Here is a 19922-nt window from a genome sequence, read left to right as displayed (position 1 = left end):
AGTCAATTTGCTTTGGATGAAGTTGCGCATGGCTGGGTACAATCATGGCTCCATAAGCAAACATTTTTGCATGATGTCACTGACTGTGTGGTCTCACAGTGGGATAAACGTATTAACATTTGTACTTTTTTTCCATCTGTCTCATTTTCATTTAACTAGCTCTTATACAAAGCTATCATCGGTCTTTTTATAGGAATTTTGAATTGATTTATATTATCTAAAACTGTCATGTTATATTTGGTCTAACAAAATATCTGTTTGCAACTGGACAGCCGTAGCCCCTTGCTATTATTTGAGATGCAAAGGCATCATGTTGCTTAGAAAGTACATCCAGAGATCCAAGAAACAAAAATGAGACCCTGTAGGGACAGAAAATGTGATAGAGGTGATAAAAAATGATAAGATGCCCTTTTCTAGTGCAGCAAAGCAGTGTAATGTTCCACATTATATGCTGAAAAGAGGAGTTATAGGAAAAAAATGGAGATGCAGTAGGTGGTAAAAATATTAAGGAACATTAAAGGAGTGTGTTCAATGAAGGATGAGAAATCCTTAATTATAAGGGATAATTAAAAGCAACCTGCAAAGATTAGCATTCTAGTTGGCAGAATGGAGTAAAACACTGCATCATTTTAACTACGAGTCTGAGGTGGCAGGCAAAAGACTGTGTTGCATACTTTAGAGAACAGCATCATAATATTACATTAGCAACCCGAATCTAATTCAAAGGCTGCAGCACATGTCACTAACTAGGTCAATGTATACAAACTTTCCGATACTCTGAAAACAGTGCAATAAGAACAATTTCAACTTGCTCATTGCATTTATGATGTGGATGAAACTGGTCTTTTGACAGTTAAGTCCAAGAACAGCAATGTATTTCCAGTCAGAGGAAGACACCAAGTCAGTGACATTAATTCAGTTGAAAAATGATTGCTATCCACTTTCACAGTATATGGCGAGTGGTTGTGTGTTGCTATGCTGGTGCCAGATAACAACTACTTTTGCATTGAGTGTCTGGATACCAATGGTATCTTGTTTAGTGAGGCAACACACAGCTTCATATAAGATTCGAATTTACCTTTCGTAAGCACTGTCCATATCATGTAGAGAGCTGTATTTGCCATGACTCACTGATGGTACTATAAGGGTGCATATAGAGGGATTTTGTTTTGTGATCTTATTTTTTGGTGAATGTTAACTTCAGTTCAGTGTTGGACAGAGACTGTGTGTGATTTGTTATCAACTAGAAGGCAGCCTTTAAGAGTTTCTTATCCTGTGTTGCTGTTGTTGGGGTTACATGTTTAACCTTGCTGTTACTTAATACCACTTTCTTACATTTTACCTGTATTAGACACAAATAGTGGAATATCGCAGACAGTCAACACATTTTGGATGATTGCAAAGGTGCCATATATCAATGGTGACATACTTTGTTCATGTTCAGGTTGGTTGACTAATGTAATAAATACATGTGAGTTGCTACTCTCACAGGTTGATCTACTCACCACCCACGGCAGCTGAGTGGTCAGCGCGACAGACTGTCAATCCTAAGGGCAAGGATTCGATTCCCGGCTAGGTTGGAGATTTTCTCCGCTCAGAGACTGGGTGTTGTGTTGTCCTAATCGTCATCATTTCATCCCCATCTACGTGCAAGTCGCCGAAGCTGGCTACTCTTATTAAGCAACAGAACTGTTTTGTAGCAATTTGAAATTTACAGTTAATTTTATTACTGGACAAAACAAATTTGGTTTATGTTCAATTTTTTGTGTCTAATTGATTATGAACTTTATGAATAAAATAGAAAGAAACATCCCACATGGGAAAAATATATGACACTCGAAGGAAGACTTGAACCAAGGACCTCACGTTCCGCAGCTGCTCACGCTAACCACGGGACCACGGCGCTCCCTAATTTTTTTTCCATCTTTCCCTCTCCTTCCCTCTTTCCTGACGAAGCAACTGTTGGTTGCGAAAGCTTGAAATTTTGTGTGTGTGTGTGTGTGTGTGTGTGTGTGTGTGTGTGTGTGTTTTTTTTTATGGTGTCTATGTACCAGCGCTTTCCTGTTTGGTAAGTCATGGAATCTTTGTTTTTGATTATGAACTTTAAGTGATTGGAGGTATCATTAAGGAAAGAGTAATCTGGTAGCATTTATTGTAACATTTGTGTTTTGTGTTTCTTGGATGATGAATGTTGTTATGACATTGATGTACGTAGGCCTGATGATGGCGCAATGTATCACCAAAACCAACCACTTTTGAATATAGAAATTTAAGCACACAGCTGAAGGCAATACCATCAATCCTCCCATTATGGTATGTATATCCACAGGAGGAAATCTCATTGCCACTTTCCTAATATTCTCTAGGAAAAAAAATTTAAAAAAAGAAAAGAAAAATGAGCTTAGAGATGGGGCTCCCACAGAACTGACTTTGCACGCCACCCTAGTGGCTGTTTTATGGAATGGTTTACACACTTTTTGAAACATGCAAAACCAACTGCTCAAGCTTCAGTTCTACATATATTTGATGGCACACTCACCCATATTAAGAACATAAATTTCATTGATAAGGCCAGAGGAAATCATGCAAGTGTTATGTGCTGATCCCCATACTTTTAAGCTGCAAGCTACAATCTTCGGACATGGCACATTTTGAAGCTTTCTACACATGAGTGTGAAAAGTTTGTTCACAAAGATCTGGGAAGAATTGTTACAAAGTTTCAGTAAGTGCTCTCTTGGGGGACAATGACAGCAATGAATGGATTTCAAAAGTGTGGAATTTTTCCTCTAGAACCTAACATGTTTACTAGGGAAGACTTTGCTGCTTCTGAGATAAATGACATTATTTCTCCAATCAGTGGCTCCTCTCAGCACCCAAATGTTGTGCCCTCTTCAAATTACAGTCCCATTTAGCACCCAGCTGATGAACCCTTTTCAAACTTCAGCTTCAGAGAGTTTAAGTGCTAAGTCTTCTTCACGGAAACGTTCCTCTCATCATCTGACCACTGAAGAAAGTCTCATCAACATTCAAATGATATGCAGTTTTCAAGTACATGTTCCCCTCAGTGTCCAAACACTGAAACATCCAACTGGAGAGTTCCACATATGCCCAAAGGATATAAAACCTTTGTCTGAGGCACAGAATTTGACACATAGCTAGACGTATCTACAAAAAGGAAGAACAACAATAATTAGTTAAGTCTATATAAAGCTGTGTTGCCCGAGAAAAAGTAAAGGAGGAGAATTTTTAATGAAAACCGAAATGGGAACTTGAAGAAAACAGGCCATAATGCCAGTACTGAATTTAAGGCACCACAAAATAAAATTAAGAAGACAACATGGAGCCAAAAACTATTAAAATGAAATATTTTACAGAGAGGAAACAGAGAAGTAGCTACCAATGATGGATATAATGTCACAGAGTGTTTCTATTGCAATGAAGAATTTTTAAGATTTAAAGAAAATGAAAATTGGATCAGGCGTTGTAGCTGTAAACACTGGGCTCACAAACAGTGTGCTGGGTTTGAAGACGATGATGATTTGAGTGTGAATTTATTGTCTCATTGAGAATAAACAACAATTTTCGCTGGTTGAGAATTTGTGACTAAAATGTATGGAAATTCAAATTTCAATTGACTTCTTAATCTTCATTATTATTCCATTAAAAGTAATTCATTGTTAAATAAACATTGTAATTTCACATTTGTTTTTATATCAGTAACTTATACAAAAAAAAGACCAGGCACTGCCCACTTTATCCTGTTGAATGAAATGTGCATACGGCATATATGGCCGGGAGTCCCCTTTTAGAGAGTTCTGCCACCTGCCCCTTTTTATTTGATGCCACTTCAGCATCTTGCATGTCAGTGATGATGAAATAATGTTGAGAACAACACAACATATAACCCCCGAGCAGGGAAAATCTCCAAATAGGCAAGGCACTGAAGTTGGACCGCTCACATGTCATTCAGCCATGCTGATCACTCAGCTGTGGAGGCAGATAAGGGGAGCTGGCAATACATAAGCCTTGAGAAAAATGCATACAAGTCATGTAAATTTCTGTTTGTATACTTACAAATATTTGGTGTGATGTCTTATAATACGTAGATTCAAAATGTGTAAAAAGCAAGTTTCTATCAATAACAAAGGATTGGTGAAAATTCATTTTCCCTTAGACTTGCCACTTTACCATAACTTCTCCTATTTTGTTCTTCTGTCCCCTTGTGTTTTAATGCACAAACTAGTTTTAGTTTCCTGAGAACTGTTAGGTATTTTGTGAGCCTAATGTGCTAATTTCTTTCTAGACTGACTGTAACATGTCTAGCTTAAAAATATGCCTCTTTCTCGTAAACACAATCCAATTTGCCTTCCACTTCCAGCTATTCTGTTCTTCCTGCTCCTATTCATGTGCAGGCCTTGATCACTATATCCCCGTCTCGCAGTTGCAGCAGTAAATAAAGCAATGATACAAGACTTCATAGTAGACAAAAGCAAACCTCTCAATACTTTGTTTACATGACTGGCAGTTGATTTAACACAAGAAAAATACTATTGTTTTGCTGTTTCCATTCTCATTCCCTATAGGTAACCTTTAGTGCTGTAAGCTAAATCATACAAGTTATTATAAACTCAAACATATTGTCATCTCCTTTTTGCACTGATAACTTGAATTAAGCTATATGTGTAGTATCACATGTTTTGGAACTGGCAGTATAATTTCAAACTATCCAAAAGGCAAGAATTATGGTGATAAATGAAAATCACTCTACAGAGACAAGCACTTACTTTTCACGGTGTGCATTTTCAGCTTCTTCCTCATCTGGCAAGTGACCAAAAGGTTCAGAAGAGATTGATGCAACACTTGTCAAAATGACACGAGAATCACTGCTTGATGTCAGCACAAGCTGATCGTGGAAATGATTGTATCTTATACTCCACACCCTGAAGAAATAAGTTGTATCTGTCACTAACAATTAAAACATATGAAATCATTTGCTGCAAATTTCTTTTATGGGTTGCTGTTACACTTGAATTGGAATGTACAAGTAAATAAAATTTGTTTCCTGCATACATGATGCTATTTTATTATTATACTAGAGAGGACACACAAAAGTAATATCCACATCCACTTTTGTCATTTTATCTGCCTATTAGATAACATAATTGCAACTGTGACAGTCATACCTTGATATTTATTATAATTATGAAATAAATGATCATGTACCTCAGATTAATGCTTACCAGTGCGAGTGATCTGAGCGAGAAATAACAGGTTCAGTTGCGTTTCGGACATCCCAAAATTTGCTGCACCCATCATCACCACACGTTGCCAGGTAATACTGCTTGTTTGGATTGAAGTCTAGGTCCCTAAGAAACATAGTTTTTTTAATTACATTTGTATTTTGACAGATGGCTGGTCTTTCTTTCTTTCTTTATTCTGCTACCATAAGAACATACTTATAGGCACACCTTACTCTCAGTCTCAACAGTATTTCTTAATCTACATTTTTCTCTCTATGTAGTATACACACAGTGATTATAATGATGATTAAGATTATATTTTGTAGGAATAAGGGATGGGAAGAGAACATTACATTTTCTAGTAACAAGTCCCCCCCCATGCCCCCCCCCCCCCCCCCCCACACACACACACACACACACACACACACACAGAGAGAGAGAGAGAGAGAGAGAGAGAGAGAGAGAGAGAGAGAGAGATACCTGATAAGTTGGCTATGAGCCCCCTCAATGGTCCAAACCTGCTGCAGACCTGCACGGAGATCCCAGCTACGAATGTGGCTGTCATTCGCTGTCACAAATTGTGTGCAGTTGTGATGAGGATTCCATTTACCAGTGGTGAAACGAGGCTGGCCCTTACCTTCCAGCATGCCGACTGACACCATCTGTATGCAAATAGGAAATTAAGATTTTCATCTCTCTGAGCAGAATGGAAAATCTCTCACACTCCTTAGTGCAAAAACCTACACTAACCTAATACATACAGGGAAGCGAACAAAATATTTTACTTCTTGAAGTTGGATTCCATTGGGAATCCTAGAGTTTAAGAAAAAATTATTCATTAGTTGCTATGTTCTTCTGTATTGACGCTATGTTGAAGTAGTTGTAATGTGTGTTTTTATTACATGAGTCTTCAAGACTTCAATATTTGCACTGAAGATGGTGACTGAAATCAATTTGCTGTATCAGATGATTTCAAACCTCTTATGACTGATGCTGCCATTTTTCTTGTTTACTATACATAATATTTTAATTTTCCAAAGTAGATTTGTTTCATGGAGAGGCTACAACAAGCTTGTTAACAAACTCAACTGAGAGGCTAGTTGTTATGGATTTTATAAAATCAGCACAAATATTTTGTACACACAGTATACAGGGTGTTCCAAAACTATTTGTTAAAATTAATACAGGAGGAAGAGAACATCAAAAGAAATATATTTAGTTATGCTAAACACAGTTCCTGACAGCAGTTTCTGTTGCTAGGGATGATTTACATAGAAGGTAGTTTAGCATGCTAATTAAGCAGTGGCATTCACAGAAACTACTCGACGATCAGCCTGTACGCACGCAGTACGTCATCGGATCATTGACAGTTGTGTCTGTTCAAAAATTCCTGGCATGTCCGCAATGGTACCAGCAGTGATGGCAGGTCTAGAAATGAGGTCTTCTTTTGTTTTCACACTGGTTTCATACAACAGCTGCTTCATATGCCGCCAGTGGAAGTAATCCAGACATGTGAGGTTAGGTGACCTGCGTGGCCAGGCCAAAGAACCACCTCAACCGATCCATCAATTCCCAAAGGTGGCTCTCAAATGATCCCTCACTTCAATGCTGAAATAGGCTGGCACCTCACCTCATTGTGCTGGAAGTGGCAACACAACCACAAAGATGAAATACCTCCATCCAATGAGGCAGAATGGAAGAATGTAAGGTCCAATCAGTCTATCACTGAGAATTCCTTCTGACAGATTAACAATGACTCAAGTACCTCATGGATTTACATGTGACAAAACATGTGAATTGTAATCGACACCAACATGATAGCTTACATCATCACCACTAACAAAATGTTCCCTAATATTACAAGTTGACTGCAGAGACTATATGTTCCTCATCAAAATACAGTGTTCATAAATCCCGATTACAAACTTCTAGGACTCGTAAGAGGGAGTGAGTAGACAATATTCTGAATTTGAACCCATGTCTGGAAAACATTTCAAAACATGTTGGTAATGCTACCACTTTTTCAAGTAATTGATTAAGTGTGACCCATTACATCACTTTCTTTACAGTTCCACTGATTAATAACCAAATAAATTGCTTGTGTACTCATTGATGGGTTCTCTTCAATGTGATGCAGTACGGCCTCTTCCAATTTGGGTGTGCGAGGTCTCCTTGGAGCACCGCAGTCGTGCATGCTGATGGTGAAAATACCCTTTCTTGAAGCAGTTGCAAAACTGTGGCAAAAAAGGTATGCAATAGAGGTGGGAGTTGTGAAGAACAATCTTGATAAAGGCAATGAGCAGCTATTCCATTACCATGAGCTTCACCATTCAAAAGGAACATATTGGTGTAGCCTGCATACATGTAGTCAGCATGTTGCTCTAACACTCACAGAAATATGAATGAGTCTTGAACCAGGTCAGAGAGGTAGGACAGATGTCAAATCACATCAGCCAATCTGATATAACCAGCCCTCCAGCGTAACTCCCTGTTGAATATCTACCTAGAAAACATGTTTCCAAATGGCTGTAGTGTGAAAACAGTATGCTTCCATATACAGTTCCTACTCAGGATATTATGTGCGCACTTCCCTCTACGAATCCTAGAAGCTTCTAATGGGAATTTTCAAACACCCTGTACATTTAATTCGCTGTTCTCTACCCTGTATTCAGGTGATAGGGTTCCTTTGGAGTATAGTTTTAATCAGAGACCTCTGCGACTAAGGAAAAAGGGACTAATAACCTTGCTGTTTAGTCCCTTTAATCTACAAACCAACCAACCTACCTCCTGTATCAATTTGAATGAACAGTTTCTGAACACCCTGTACAGAATTCTTATGCATGTATGTTGCCTGTCTGTAATGATTTGAATTGCTTGACACTTTACATACATCATCACATTTATGTTGGTGTAAATTTGTACAGAAACTCAGTTTTTCCAGAATTACTGAAGTTTCTGAAATAAGGTGTTCTGAACATGTGAAATTCTCTGGGATTTAATAGTTTTTGATTTGTCATGTTATTCTGGCTTGAGGTGCAGTTTTATATACAAGGTGTGATCAAAAAGTAACGGCAATTTCTTAATTTTGCATACATCCAATTTTCAATTTATTTATTTATTTTTTGGTACATATGTTCTTAGTGTATGTCTGCATTTTCAGCTCTTTTGAATTAGTTTATTGTTGATAGTCTAAAAAGTTATAAGTGTTTTAGAATGCTCAGCAAATTTTTCCTTTCAGAAAAGATGGATCATAGAACTTGCATTGAATTTTGGTTAAAAAAGTGAGTAAAGTATAACACCACATTCAAAATGTTGATTGTGGCTTTTGGTGAATATACTGTGAGTAAGATAAGAGTTTACAAAAGGTATAAAAGTTTCAAAGTGGGTCGAGAAGATGTTAAAGACAGCTGCAGAAGGTGTCAAAGACAATGACTGCCCTAGATGCCCTAGCACATCAGTTACTGATGACAGTGTGGAAGTAGTAAAGGAAATGGTTCTGGAAAACTGCTGTGTCACCATCAGAGAGGTGGCTGATGATCTCAGCATATCCTTTGGCTCATTCCAAGTAATTTTTTTCAGATGTTTTGGACACGAAATATGTAGCAGTAATGTTTTCAAAAATTTCAAATTTTTACCAGAAACAATATCATGTAGACATCACTCAGGAATTGCTAAATGAAATTGACAATGACTCAGAACTTCTAAAGGAGGTTATAACAGGTGACAAAACATGGGTATAAAGGTATGATGCTGAAACAAAGGCCTAATCTTCCCAGTGGAAGCTGCCTGAAGAGACAAGATAAAAAAAAAATTCTAAAAGTTCCAATTGCATGTGAAAGTTCTTCACAGTGTTGTCTTCAATTACAATAGGATAGTGCATCGATTGCTGCCTTCTGGACATACAGTGAAATTATGCACTGTTTCCATGATGCAATCAAAAGAAAACTACTGGAATTGTGGCAAAACCTCTCAAAGAAATTGTATCACAATAATGCTCCCCCTCACACCTTAATAACTGTTTGTGGTTTTTTGGCAAAAAACAAAACCATTACATTGCCTCAGCCACCGTATTCACCAGAAATGGCCCCTGCGACTTCTTTCTACTCCTGAGGCCGAAGAGAACCATAAAAGAACACTGTTTTGCCAAAGTGACAATTTAAAAACAGAATTGCTAAAGGAGCTGAACACCATAATGAAAAGTGAGTTTCAGAAGTGCTTCCAAGGTTGGAAAAAAAAGTGCTGGCACAAGAGTATTATATCTGAAGTGGATTACTTTGAAGGGAACAAAGCTGATATTGCCAAATGAATAAAGATTCTTTAAGAAATCAAAAATTTCTGCTACTTTTTGATTACATCTCATATCTTAAATGTAATATAAACACCAAATAATTATCTCTAGGCATCATTCTGAATACATTATTTGTAGAACAGAAATTAAGAATTCTGTACATTATTTTCTCAAGCAAACAATCATTGTAACTTCTTTGTCATTCAGTGAAGTCTTCCTGTGCTTGTACTGAAAGATGGGTAGTAAGTTTTAAACAAATTATAATCCGGCAGGGCCTATTTTAAAATACTGAACACTGTTTGCTCTGGTTGCAGTGTAGGTCAAAATTTTTAAATGTGAGCATCTGTCAAGAAAAAGTGAGCTCAAAGAATTGAAACTTAGAAGTGAAACACATCAGGAATACCTTACTTGAACTTTCTGCAATATCCCAAACAACAAACTGATTGTCCACAACTGTAACTGCTCTTTTGCCATCTGTTGGATGGAAGTCTGTCACTTTCACTTCTTTCCCATACTGTTCTGTATCAAAATTGCACAGAAGTTCGAGTGCTGGAGCAAGCTGGTCACCAGTACCTGTTGCTGATGTATTTTTAAAAGGAATTTTCCACAATGCAGTCCGCATGCAGCATGTGTCTTCTGAAAAATTTAAGGTAGTGCGCTCAGTGAATAACTAAACATAAAATGGTGCATTCACAATGGGAAAAATATGAGTAGAATTACCATTAAGTGTGTTGTAGCATGTTGCAATTACATTTGCATCAGCTGGTGAAGCTGTTAGAGACCACACTTCACCCTCTGCGTGTTGATATACTTCTGTTGAAAGTGCACCATTTTCTTCATTAACTTCAATAATGTGAACTTGGTTGTGAGAAAACTTGATTGACTGAGTACCAACCATAAATCTAACATTATCTGATTCTGCAACTTGTGATGCCAGGGCTCTTGCCTACAATAGGTAATATATTTATTACTGACTAAATAAATACAAGCTACTTCTGCGAAATTTAAAAAACGGGAATGACAGGCAGTAACAACACAGATGCATTACTGTAGCAGTGCACTTACAATATACTGTGACTTCTCCATTGTGTGCTGCTGTTGGTAACTGTTGGTGCAATGAATAATGGAAAGTGAAGACAACGAATCATGAGTTGGCTGTCAGTTAGCCGTTCAGAATGCTTGTTCATAATTTTCTAAGGTATGTAAACAAAGTTGGCTGGTATTTTGTTCTATTAGATCAGAATTTAACTACGTCATTGGAATTTTCAGTGAAATCAGAAATAAGGGATACAAGTATGATATTGCCATGACAGACGGGTATCTTGGGCTATGCTGAACAGTAATCTACAACAGCAATCGTATTTTGGGGCTGAGATTCATTGGCTTCACCAACTCACAACTAAATTATCACTTGTTTCTATTGACCTCACTGTCGAGGGGACATTAAATCCTAATCTTACTTCCAACCTAACCTAGGCCTTGGGCTCTGCTACAGGTCGGTCTTTCTGTCAGCACATGTAGTTTTCTTTCCTACTCCCTTATTGAAAACGAAACAATTTGCATATTCCACTGAAAGAAATCACTAGATTCGATCATTCTCACCGGCTACTGTATACTATCATCCAATTGGTTATGACTGATGGAAACCAATTACCAATAACAACACATGGCAGAAGAGCCTGATACACCGTAAGTGCACTTTACCTGAAAGATTTCTTTTTTCAGTGTCAGAAAATGGGAAGAAATATGAAAAACACAAGGATGAAGATTTAAGAATATTAGTGTTTAGCAAGAAGTGGTGGTGCACATTGTCCAGTGAGTATCAACTCATATTTTTAAATATTAACCTTCACTGCTAAAACACTTAATGAAAACATATCTCAACTAACGTCACACTTGCAGCAATGGAAAACGGGGTATATATGCTTGTGTAGTACAATTTAATAGCAAAAACATGTCATATTATCAGCCTTGACAAAAGCATCCAGAAATAAAATTTGATGTTTGCCATAATTGATATATTTTTCTAATCTGTATCATATTCCTGTGTCCAACATTTCACTGTAAGATACGCAGGTTCTGAAATGTTATGTTTGTACATTGTCTATTCTGTGGTTCCTCCAATAAGAAACTACAGGCTGAATGGCAAAGCATTGTAAATCATATGCATGGGAAGCTGAAGTCAAAATACAATGGTGATTATACATATTTGATTAATTACAATGTGAAATGAATGTAATTATGTATGTTATTGAGGTACAATAAAATAAGTAAAAAAAAAAAAAAAAAAAAAAAAAAAAAAAAAAACACCAAATTGTGTATTAGATTTCCAGAATAATCAGTATGCTCCAAAATCTGGTTGAGTGACAAAAACTAAGAAAATAAAAATTAGTACAAAATTAATGAGAGACGTATATGCTGTGAACACCTCAGTGATGTACTAAGAATGGCCCATGGTATGCTCATAATTTCTTCAGATCTTTGAACTGACTTCCTCTGCCAGTTACATGGGACCTATAGTTCTTATTGGACTGTGGACCACAGTGAAACTTGCAAATTTTCACATAAACAAATTATTGGCAAAGATTAAATAAGTGACAGACAAAAGCTTAGGACTAACTAGGAATTGAACCCCAGATCATTGAGTTTATAATATGACACTTACCTAATTACCTTACCCAGATTCACTAAAGTTACTTATGTAAAACCAAACTTTACAATATCTACCACATCTTAGTTGTACCATCAAGTAGCATGGCAGTTACAGTCTCTCATGAATATGCAAGTAGAATATAAATATGCACAGAATTTAATTGTCACTCATTAACCCTTTTCCCCCTGTTGCTTTGCCAATATACAATATTCCATTTTTAATTTTCTAGATGTTTTCAAAAGTATCTCTCATATATTCCCCCTTTCTTTATCCAAAAAAATGAGGAAAAATACATTGCTTTTACTAGGTCAAATTAATTTTCTTTATTTTGCACATGTGATATTAGTGACTGGTCAGCTAACCAGCAGGGGTGGCAAGATAGGGCGAGTGAAGTCTTTCGACAGATGACTCAGTGACTGTACTCCTTTGTCTTGTGCAACTGCCGAGTCACCCGTCAAAGACCTGTCCCACACTATCCCTTCTTGCTGTTTGCTTACAACTCTTCTCCTTCCCCATCTCTATCAGCCTGAGCAACTACTCTCAGTAATCGATAATCAGTACTGCTGTAGCCATGGGAATGTGTGTTTTGGTGTCTACATGGTTGTGTGTGTGAGATTGTGTGTACCTTTGCTAGAAAAAGAGCAAGAGCTCAAAAGATAGTGGTAATACCATTTTCTGTTAACATGCACTATGTTTTGGGTATGTTGACTGTTTACTTATATATGGATTCAGAATCTTATTTCATTTTCGACAATAGCTACACTCCTGGAAATGGAAAAAAGAACACATTGACACCGGTGTGTCAGACCCACCATACTTGCTCCGGACACTGCGAGAGGGCTGTACAAGCAATGATCACACGCACGGCACAGCGGACACACCAGGAACCGCGGTGTTGGCCGTCGAATGGCGCTAGCTGCGCAGCATTTGTGCACCGCCGCCGTCAGTGTCAGCCAGTTTGCCGTGGCATACGGAGCTCCATCGCAGTCTTTAACACTGGTAGCATGCCGCGACAGCGTGGACGTGAACCGTATGTGCAGTTGACGGACTTTGAGCGAGGGCGTATAGTGGGCATGCGGGAGGCCGGGTGGACGTACCGCCGAATTGCTCAACACGTGGGGCGTGAGGTCTCCACAGTACATCGATGTTGTCGCCGGTGGTCGGCGGAAGGTGCACGTGCCCGTCGACCTGGGACCGGACCGCAGCGACGCACGGATGCACGCCAAGACCGCAGGATCCTACGCAGTGCCGTAGGGGACCGCACCGCCACTTCCCAGCAAATTAGGGACACTGTTGCTCCTGGGGTATCGGCGAGGACCATTCGCAACGGTCTCCATGAAGCTGAGCTACGGTCCCGCACACCGTTAGGCCGTCTTCCACTCACGCCCCAACATCGTGCAGCCCGCCTCCAGTGGTGTCGCGACAGGCGTGAATGGAGGGACGAATGGAGACGTGTCGTCTTCAGCGATGAGAGTCGCTTCTGTCTTGGTGCCAATGATGGTCGTATGCGTGTTTGGCGCCGTGCAGGTGAGCGCCACAATCAGGACTGCATACGACCGAGGCACACAGGGCCAACACCCGGCATCATGGTGTGGGGAGCGATCTCCTACACTGGCCGTACACCACTGGTGATCGTTGAGGGGACACTGAATAGTGCACGGTACATCCAAACCGTCATCGAACCCATCGTTCTACCATTCCTAGACCGGCAAGGGAACTTGCTGTTCCAACAGGACAATGCACGTCCGCATGTATCCCGTGCCACCCAACGTGCTCTAGAAGGTGTAAGTCAACTACCCTGGCCAGCAAGATCTCCGGATCTGTCCCCCATTGAGCATGTTTGGGACTGGATGAAGCGTCGTCTCACGCGGTCTGCACGTCCAGCACGAACGCTGGTCCAACTGAGGCGCCAGGTGGAAATGGCATGGCAAGCCGTTCCACAGGACTACATCCAGCATCTCTACGATCGTCTCCATGGGAGAATAGCAGCCTGCATTGCTGCAAAAGGTGGATATACACTGTACTAGTGCCGACATTGCGCATGCTCTGTTGCCTGTGTCTATGTGCCTGTGGTTCTGTCAGTGTGATCATGTGATGTATCTGACCCCAGGAATGTGTCAATAAAGTTTCCCCTTCCTGGGACAATGAATTCACGGTGTTCTTATTTCAATTTCCAGGAGTGTATTACAACATGACTTAAATTTATGTTTAACTTTGGTGTATCTATCTTGAGGATGGTCTCTGCTTTCCTCTGTCCTGTGGCCCTTCCTTAATCTTCAGGTAACTACATCTGTTGTAATCTCCCCCCCTCCCTCTCTCCCCCTCCGAAGTCTTTCCATCAATGATTCTTCACTGCATACAAATCTTTACATTTGTGTCCCAGCCAAGATGTTTCCTCATTCTTATAACTACCAACAGTTTTCTTTGCTCTCCCATTCTTATAAGTACTTCTTCATTCACCATTCAAACTGCCCTTTTCAATTTAGCATCTTCTCTATAGGCACATGTTGAAACTACCCGAGTATTTTTCGTCTTTCTTTTTGACTCTTCATTAGTCGCATATAATCTACACTCACAGCAAAACACTTGACGAATCTCTTTCTTAATTTCATCAGAGTTTTTTGCTGTCAACAAGCATTACATCTTTTTGTCATATTGAACACTGATATTTATTCATACTTTTGACCTTGATATCAGCAAAGTATGAGGGTTGCCCAGAAATTTTTTTTCTCAGCTGAAAACGATGGTACGAATGCGAAATGTTACGTATGTATTATATGAAGTCTCCTGAGTGAGCGTGCCACATTTTTGGCACTTCCGACAAGTAGTGTAGCTGCAGGACTGTTTCAAAATGGTGTCTGTAGGTGATGTATGTTACAAGCAACGTGCTGTCATTGAATTTCTCACTGCAGAAAGGCTTGTGCACAGTCTATGGAGCATCTGCTGTCGACAGAAGTACAGTTAGTTGTTGGGCACGGAGGGTGAGGTCATCAGAAGGTGGTTCGGCGGAGCTCCACGATTTACAGTGGTCGGGAAGACCATTCATGGCTGTCACACCTGACCTAGCCCCCTCGGACTTCCACTTGTTTGGGCCATTAAAGCATGCCATTCGTGGAAGACAATTTGAAGATTATGAGGAGGAGATTCACAAAGTGAAGCACTGGCTCCGCCAGCAGGACAAGGATTGGTACCAACAGGGCATACACGCCCTTGTTTTGTGCTCGTGGAAGGCCATAGAACAGGGTGGAGATTATGTGGAAAAATAGGGTGTGTAGATAAAACTCCATTCTTCCATGTGTGTAATTCTCATTACGTTCAATAAAGAATCGTTGACGAAAAAAATGCGGTGCACTACTTTCTGGGCAACCCTCGTAATACTTTTACATCCTGTTAGAAATGCATTCTTTTTATGAAATATCAGTTAATCTTTCCAGTAATACTCTCCAAATTCAAGTAGTGTAGATGGTCAGCAATGTCATCAAAATACCTGTGATTCAGTGCAAAGGGTGGTTGTGAGACAATAGCACTGCTCGGTAATGCACAGGCACTGTTTTTGTTGCATACTCTGACTGAGTGTACTATGTGGTGCACTGCATATTAATTTGTACAGTTGGCTAGATGCAGTTGATGCAAAATGAGAGATTTACTTTTTCGTAAGTTGCCAACTGTACGAGTAAAGACGTCTCCAAGCAAGTTCTAATGCAAACTGCAGTGTGTTAGGAGTACCATAACTAACAGCAAAACTAAACTGACAAGGTGTGCAAGCATATGATAATAGAAGTGAAAATGTATCAATAAATATGAGTCTGCAGAGAGAGTTGTGACATAATCGTGACTGTGTGATTATGAACCACCACTAAGTTCAGTATGAAATATTATCATAGTTGCTACAAATATATTTAAAATGTACAATTTTCAAATAAATACCCATGTCATTGGGCTCAAATTTCACTTATGTCCTTGATGGAATGTTGGGAAATGTGGTACATGCTTAATGGAGTGCCAGTTAAGTTTGGCTAATGATATAAGTTGACTTCTTAATGTGCTAGTGTGGTCCAAGATCAATAAGTTGAGAAGGACTTTTACCTTGGTATTCGAGATCACCTGACCTCACACGTTTGGATTTGTCTGTCTGTGATCATTTCAAATGTGAAGTGTGAGGATGACACAAGGAATACTGCCTTTAACAGGTATGAGTGTAAATTGTAACATGTTATGTGCTGGGCTAGTATTGTATTTTTTCTTGGTCAAGCCACAGGTGAAACTTGTTCCTAATTAGATGAAGATATAATCAGAAAGTTTACATTTCAAATAAATGTGTACTAACTACAAGAATATTTCATACTGAAGTAAAAAACCACACTTCACTATTATCCTACAAGCAAACAATGGAAACTCAAGGTAGGAATATCAACAATGTATGAAAAGATAGACTGCTGTTTACCGTAAAGATAACACACTAAGTTGCAGACAGGCACAATAAAAAGACACTTACGAATAAGTTTTTGGCCACAGCCTTTTTTTGGAAAAAGAGAAACATACACCATTCATTCACTCAAGCAAGCACACCTGATCACCAACCCTGGCAGCTCTGACTCGAGCTTCCAGAGCTGGTGGTCATGTGTGCATGAGATGTGCTTGCTTGTGTGAATGAATGGTATGTATTTCTCTTTTACCAACAAAGGCTATGGCCAGAAGCTTATGTGTAATTGTCTTTTAATTGTGCCTGTCTGCAACTTAGTGTGTTATCTTTGCGGTAGGTAGTGCTCTATCTTATCCTACAAACAGTTCTACCACAGGCCTATGTTTACTGAAATGTTTTTGCTTGTGTTACTGTAGACTAGGGTCAGAACAGATGAAGCCATTGCTAGTAAGAGACTTAGCAACTTTGACTGTTCTTATCATTTCCCTGCATTTGTAACATTTCATACTCTATCAGTACCCAATACTTATGAAGAAAAGCCAGAGAATATGTCATGTCAAACATCTCTTCATTCAACATATAATTCTTATACTGAACTGTCAATTCATCTCAATGAAATGTCCAAGAGCAATGACAAATACAAGATGTAAATTAGGAATAACAGAGTACCAAACAACTTTCTGGATACTGAAACTTATTAAAAGAGGGTACTACATCAAGTAAAACATGGTTCAAAATACCCTCTTCTCACATAGCAACTTTCAAATACACAACACTTACATGGTGTGACGCACTACAACATCATTACATCACTAGTGAAATGTGAAACCCAGTACCAAAACATTCAGTTGGCACATATGCTACACCAAAGAGTTTTCTTTCGGGAGGACATTTGCAATTAAGAAAGAAGAAAATAATTACCAAGACATTCGGAGAATCATTGCATTTGTAAAAGCAGCTGTCACTAACTAAACATAAAACATTTATGAGGGACACACAGGTTTCATAAAGGGAAAGAGGCAAGTGCATGAAGTCAGAATAGAATAGAAGTTCATTGTCTCGTAACATACAATTTCAAGCCATTGTCTGAATATACAGGAGACTGAACAAAACACAAAAACTGGTTTACAATTTTCCTTATAATAACAGTAATATAATATATGGTACTGAATAATTACTTAATTAAGCAATTAATAATTTTTCTTCAAAAGTAACAAACTTTAAAAACTTAACAGTTCTAAGTACTTGCTCTCTCCTGCTCAAATTTTCAGGTTGTCATTTATTAATTCTTCTACTGAATAGTAACATTTCTGCACTAGTTTTTCACATAAGGATTTTTTCAGTGTTTCTAAATTTATGCAGAGCAATTCTCTTCCTTTCACTTTGTTATAAATTTTCATACCCATATAATATGGAGTTTGAGCATAAAGTTTTAAATGGTGGATGGACAGCATAAAATTATTTTGATTTCTGGTGTTATAATTGTGTTGAAAATGATTTGCTACAAATAAATTGGGGTCATTGTTACAAAGATAATCAGCTCATATATGTATAGTGAGGGAACACTGAATATACTTAGATTTTTAGGAGTGGGTGACATGATTTTCTTCACTCTACATTGTGCATAATTCTAAAGATGGTTTTCTGAAGTTTTAGTATTCGACACATATGATTTGAGTTGCCCCAAAATACAATTCCATACCTTGTTAATTACTCAAAGTATCTGTGGTATACTACTTTTCTTATGCCCATACTGGTAGCATTGTACAACATCCTGTCTGCAAATGCTAGGCTATTTAATTTATTTGCAAGGTACTGTATATGTGATCCCCATCATATATTTTTATCTAGTTGCATTCCTAGGAATTTCACATGGCTACTTCCTGCAAATCCTGGTTTCTGTGACTGACCGGAAGATCATTTAATTTAGCTTGATTTGTTTTAAACTGCATTAACTGAGTCTTTCCATGTTTAATTTTAACCCATTTAAATCAAACCAGGTATCTATGTTTTCTAAAGTATTTAATACAGTTTGAGGAATTTGATCAGTGCTGTTACTTTCAATTATTAAAGATGTGTCATCTGCAAATAAAACTGAGTGACACTCAATATTAAGTGACAGATCATTTATGTAAAACAGAATTGGACCTAAGGCAGAACCTTGAGGTACTCCATGTGAAATGGTTTTCCATTTTGAAGTATCTACCTTGATTTCAGAAGTATCATGGCCTCTACCTGTGGCACCTGTATCAGCTTTGATCGCCAACCCTAATGCCTTTGATTTGTTCTCACTATCCAATATAAATCTATTATTTGCCAGTTCTTTGGCTGCCATTACAACATTTTTTTAAAATCTTTTTGTAATCTTTTACATAGGTAACAAAATCAGAACTTTTGTTATGTTTTAGTTCCCTACGTAGCCGTATTTTTCTTGCACTAGAGATTTTTAGTCCTTCAGTAATCCACATTACTTTATTTCCTACTTTTCTATGATGTACAATAAGGGGGAAAGTTTCATTAAAAACACGTAGGCAGTTTTCCAAGAAAGTAGCAAAATTTTATTTTATACCAAAGTGCTTTTCACTCCACAATGTTCCTACCAGTCAACTTCCTTCGGGTCAAGCATAGTGTTCGATACTAGTCATCAGCTTTGACCAGTGACATAATATTAATGGTTGCTGTGACATTTCCTTTTGATATATATTTTTCACTACTTGATTGTTAGGTTGGTGACGCCAACCAATGTGAAAGCAAAAATCCTAGTTTTTTGACAGACTGATCTGTAGCTTAGCCCAAGGTCAAAGTTAAGTGGGAAGGTGACACTTGGTTGTGTCTTGGTGAAGCCAATGAACATGAAAGAGGAAGAAAACTAATTATGGTGACAGACTGACCTGGTTGCTTAGCCAGAGATCTAGGATAGTTTGGAAGGTGATAGTTTGATTGAGAGTTGGTGAAGTCAAAAAATGTGACAACAACAAAAAACCCTGGTTGGGGTGACAGACTGATCTGTAGCTTGGCCCATTTAAAAAAATAGCCACTAACATGATGACATCTTGGGTTGTTGGATGTTCTGCCGGATATCAGTGTCGTACTTGCACGATATTTCGGTCACGTAGCTCGTAACCTCCATCAGGTGCGAACTGAGGCTGCTCCTCGAGTGGACCTGGTCCAGTATTTATGCCTATGGCCTTCCCCCTCCACCAACAGGTGCAGGCGCTTCCTCTGTGGTCTGCGCCCATTCCCTGCGACCTGCTGGAGCGTTGCTGCTCCGTTTTCCGTCCGCTGCGGTTCTAGGTGTTCCCTCTGCGGTCCACGCCC

General features: G+C 38.7%; 2 protein-coding genes across 8 annotated transcripts in view; one reads left to right on the top strand and one right to left on the bottom strand.

Moving 5' to 3' along the window:
• LOC124619857 (mitochondrial ribonuclease P catalytic subunit) overlaps positions 1 to 5059 on the top strand; it is a 134356-nt gene extending 129297 nt beyond the window's left edge. For 2 of the 4 annotated variants that reach the window (XR_006980148.1, XM_047146472.1), the window contains one exon: positions 4807 to 5059. The gene's annotated coding sequence lies outside the window, so the exon portion shown is untranslated. Of the gene's footprint in view, positions 1 to 1491; positions 1856 to 4806 lie in introns of those variants that run through there. The other 2 variants (XR_006980149.1, XM_047146473.1) reach the window with 2 other exon arrangements.
• The window catches only part of LOC124619858 (EARP-interacting protein homolog), a 46807-nt gene that overhangs the window by 13660 nt on the left and 13225 nt on the right, over positions 1 to 19922 (bottom strand). For all 4 annotated transcript variants that reach the window (XM_047146476.1, XM_047146475.1, XM_047146474.1 and 1 more), the window contains exons 3-7: positions 10249 to 10474; positions 9932 to 10164; positions 5721 to 5902; positions 5241 to 5366; positions 4785 to 4940 (exon numbers count right to left, since the gene is read on the bottom strand). In XM_047146476.1, coding sequence (XP_047002432.1) covers positions 4785 to 4940; positions 5241 to 5366; positions 5721 to 5902; positions 9932 to 10164; positions 10249 to 10474 — 923 coding nt within the window. The remainder of the gene's footprint in view (positions 1 to 4784; positions 4941 to 5240; positions 5367 to 5720; positions 5903 to 9931; positions 10165 to 10248; positions 10475 to 19922) is intronic.

The sequence above is a fragment of the Schistocerca americana genome, chromosome 6, assembly GCF_021461395.2.
Source record: "Schistocerca americana isolate TAMUIC-IGC-003095 chromosome 6, iqSchAmer2.1, whole genome shotgun sequence".
NCBI classification, from domain to species: Eukaryota; Metazoa; Arthropoda; class Insecta; order Orthoptera; family Acrididae; genus Schistocerca; species Schistocerca americana.
The sequence above is the reverse complement of the archived record's forward strand: the minus strand, read 5'-3'. Positions and strand labels throughout refer to the sequence as shown.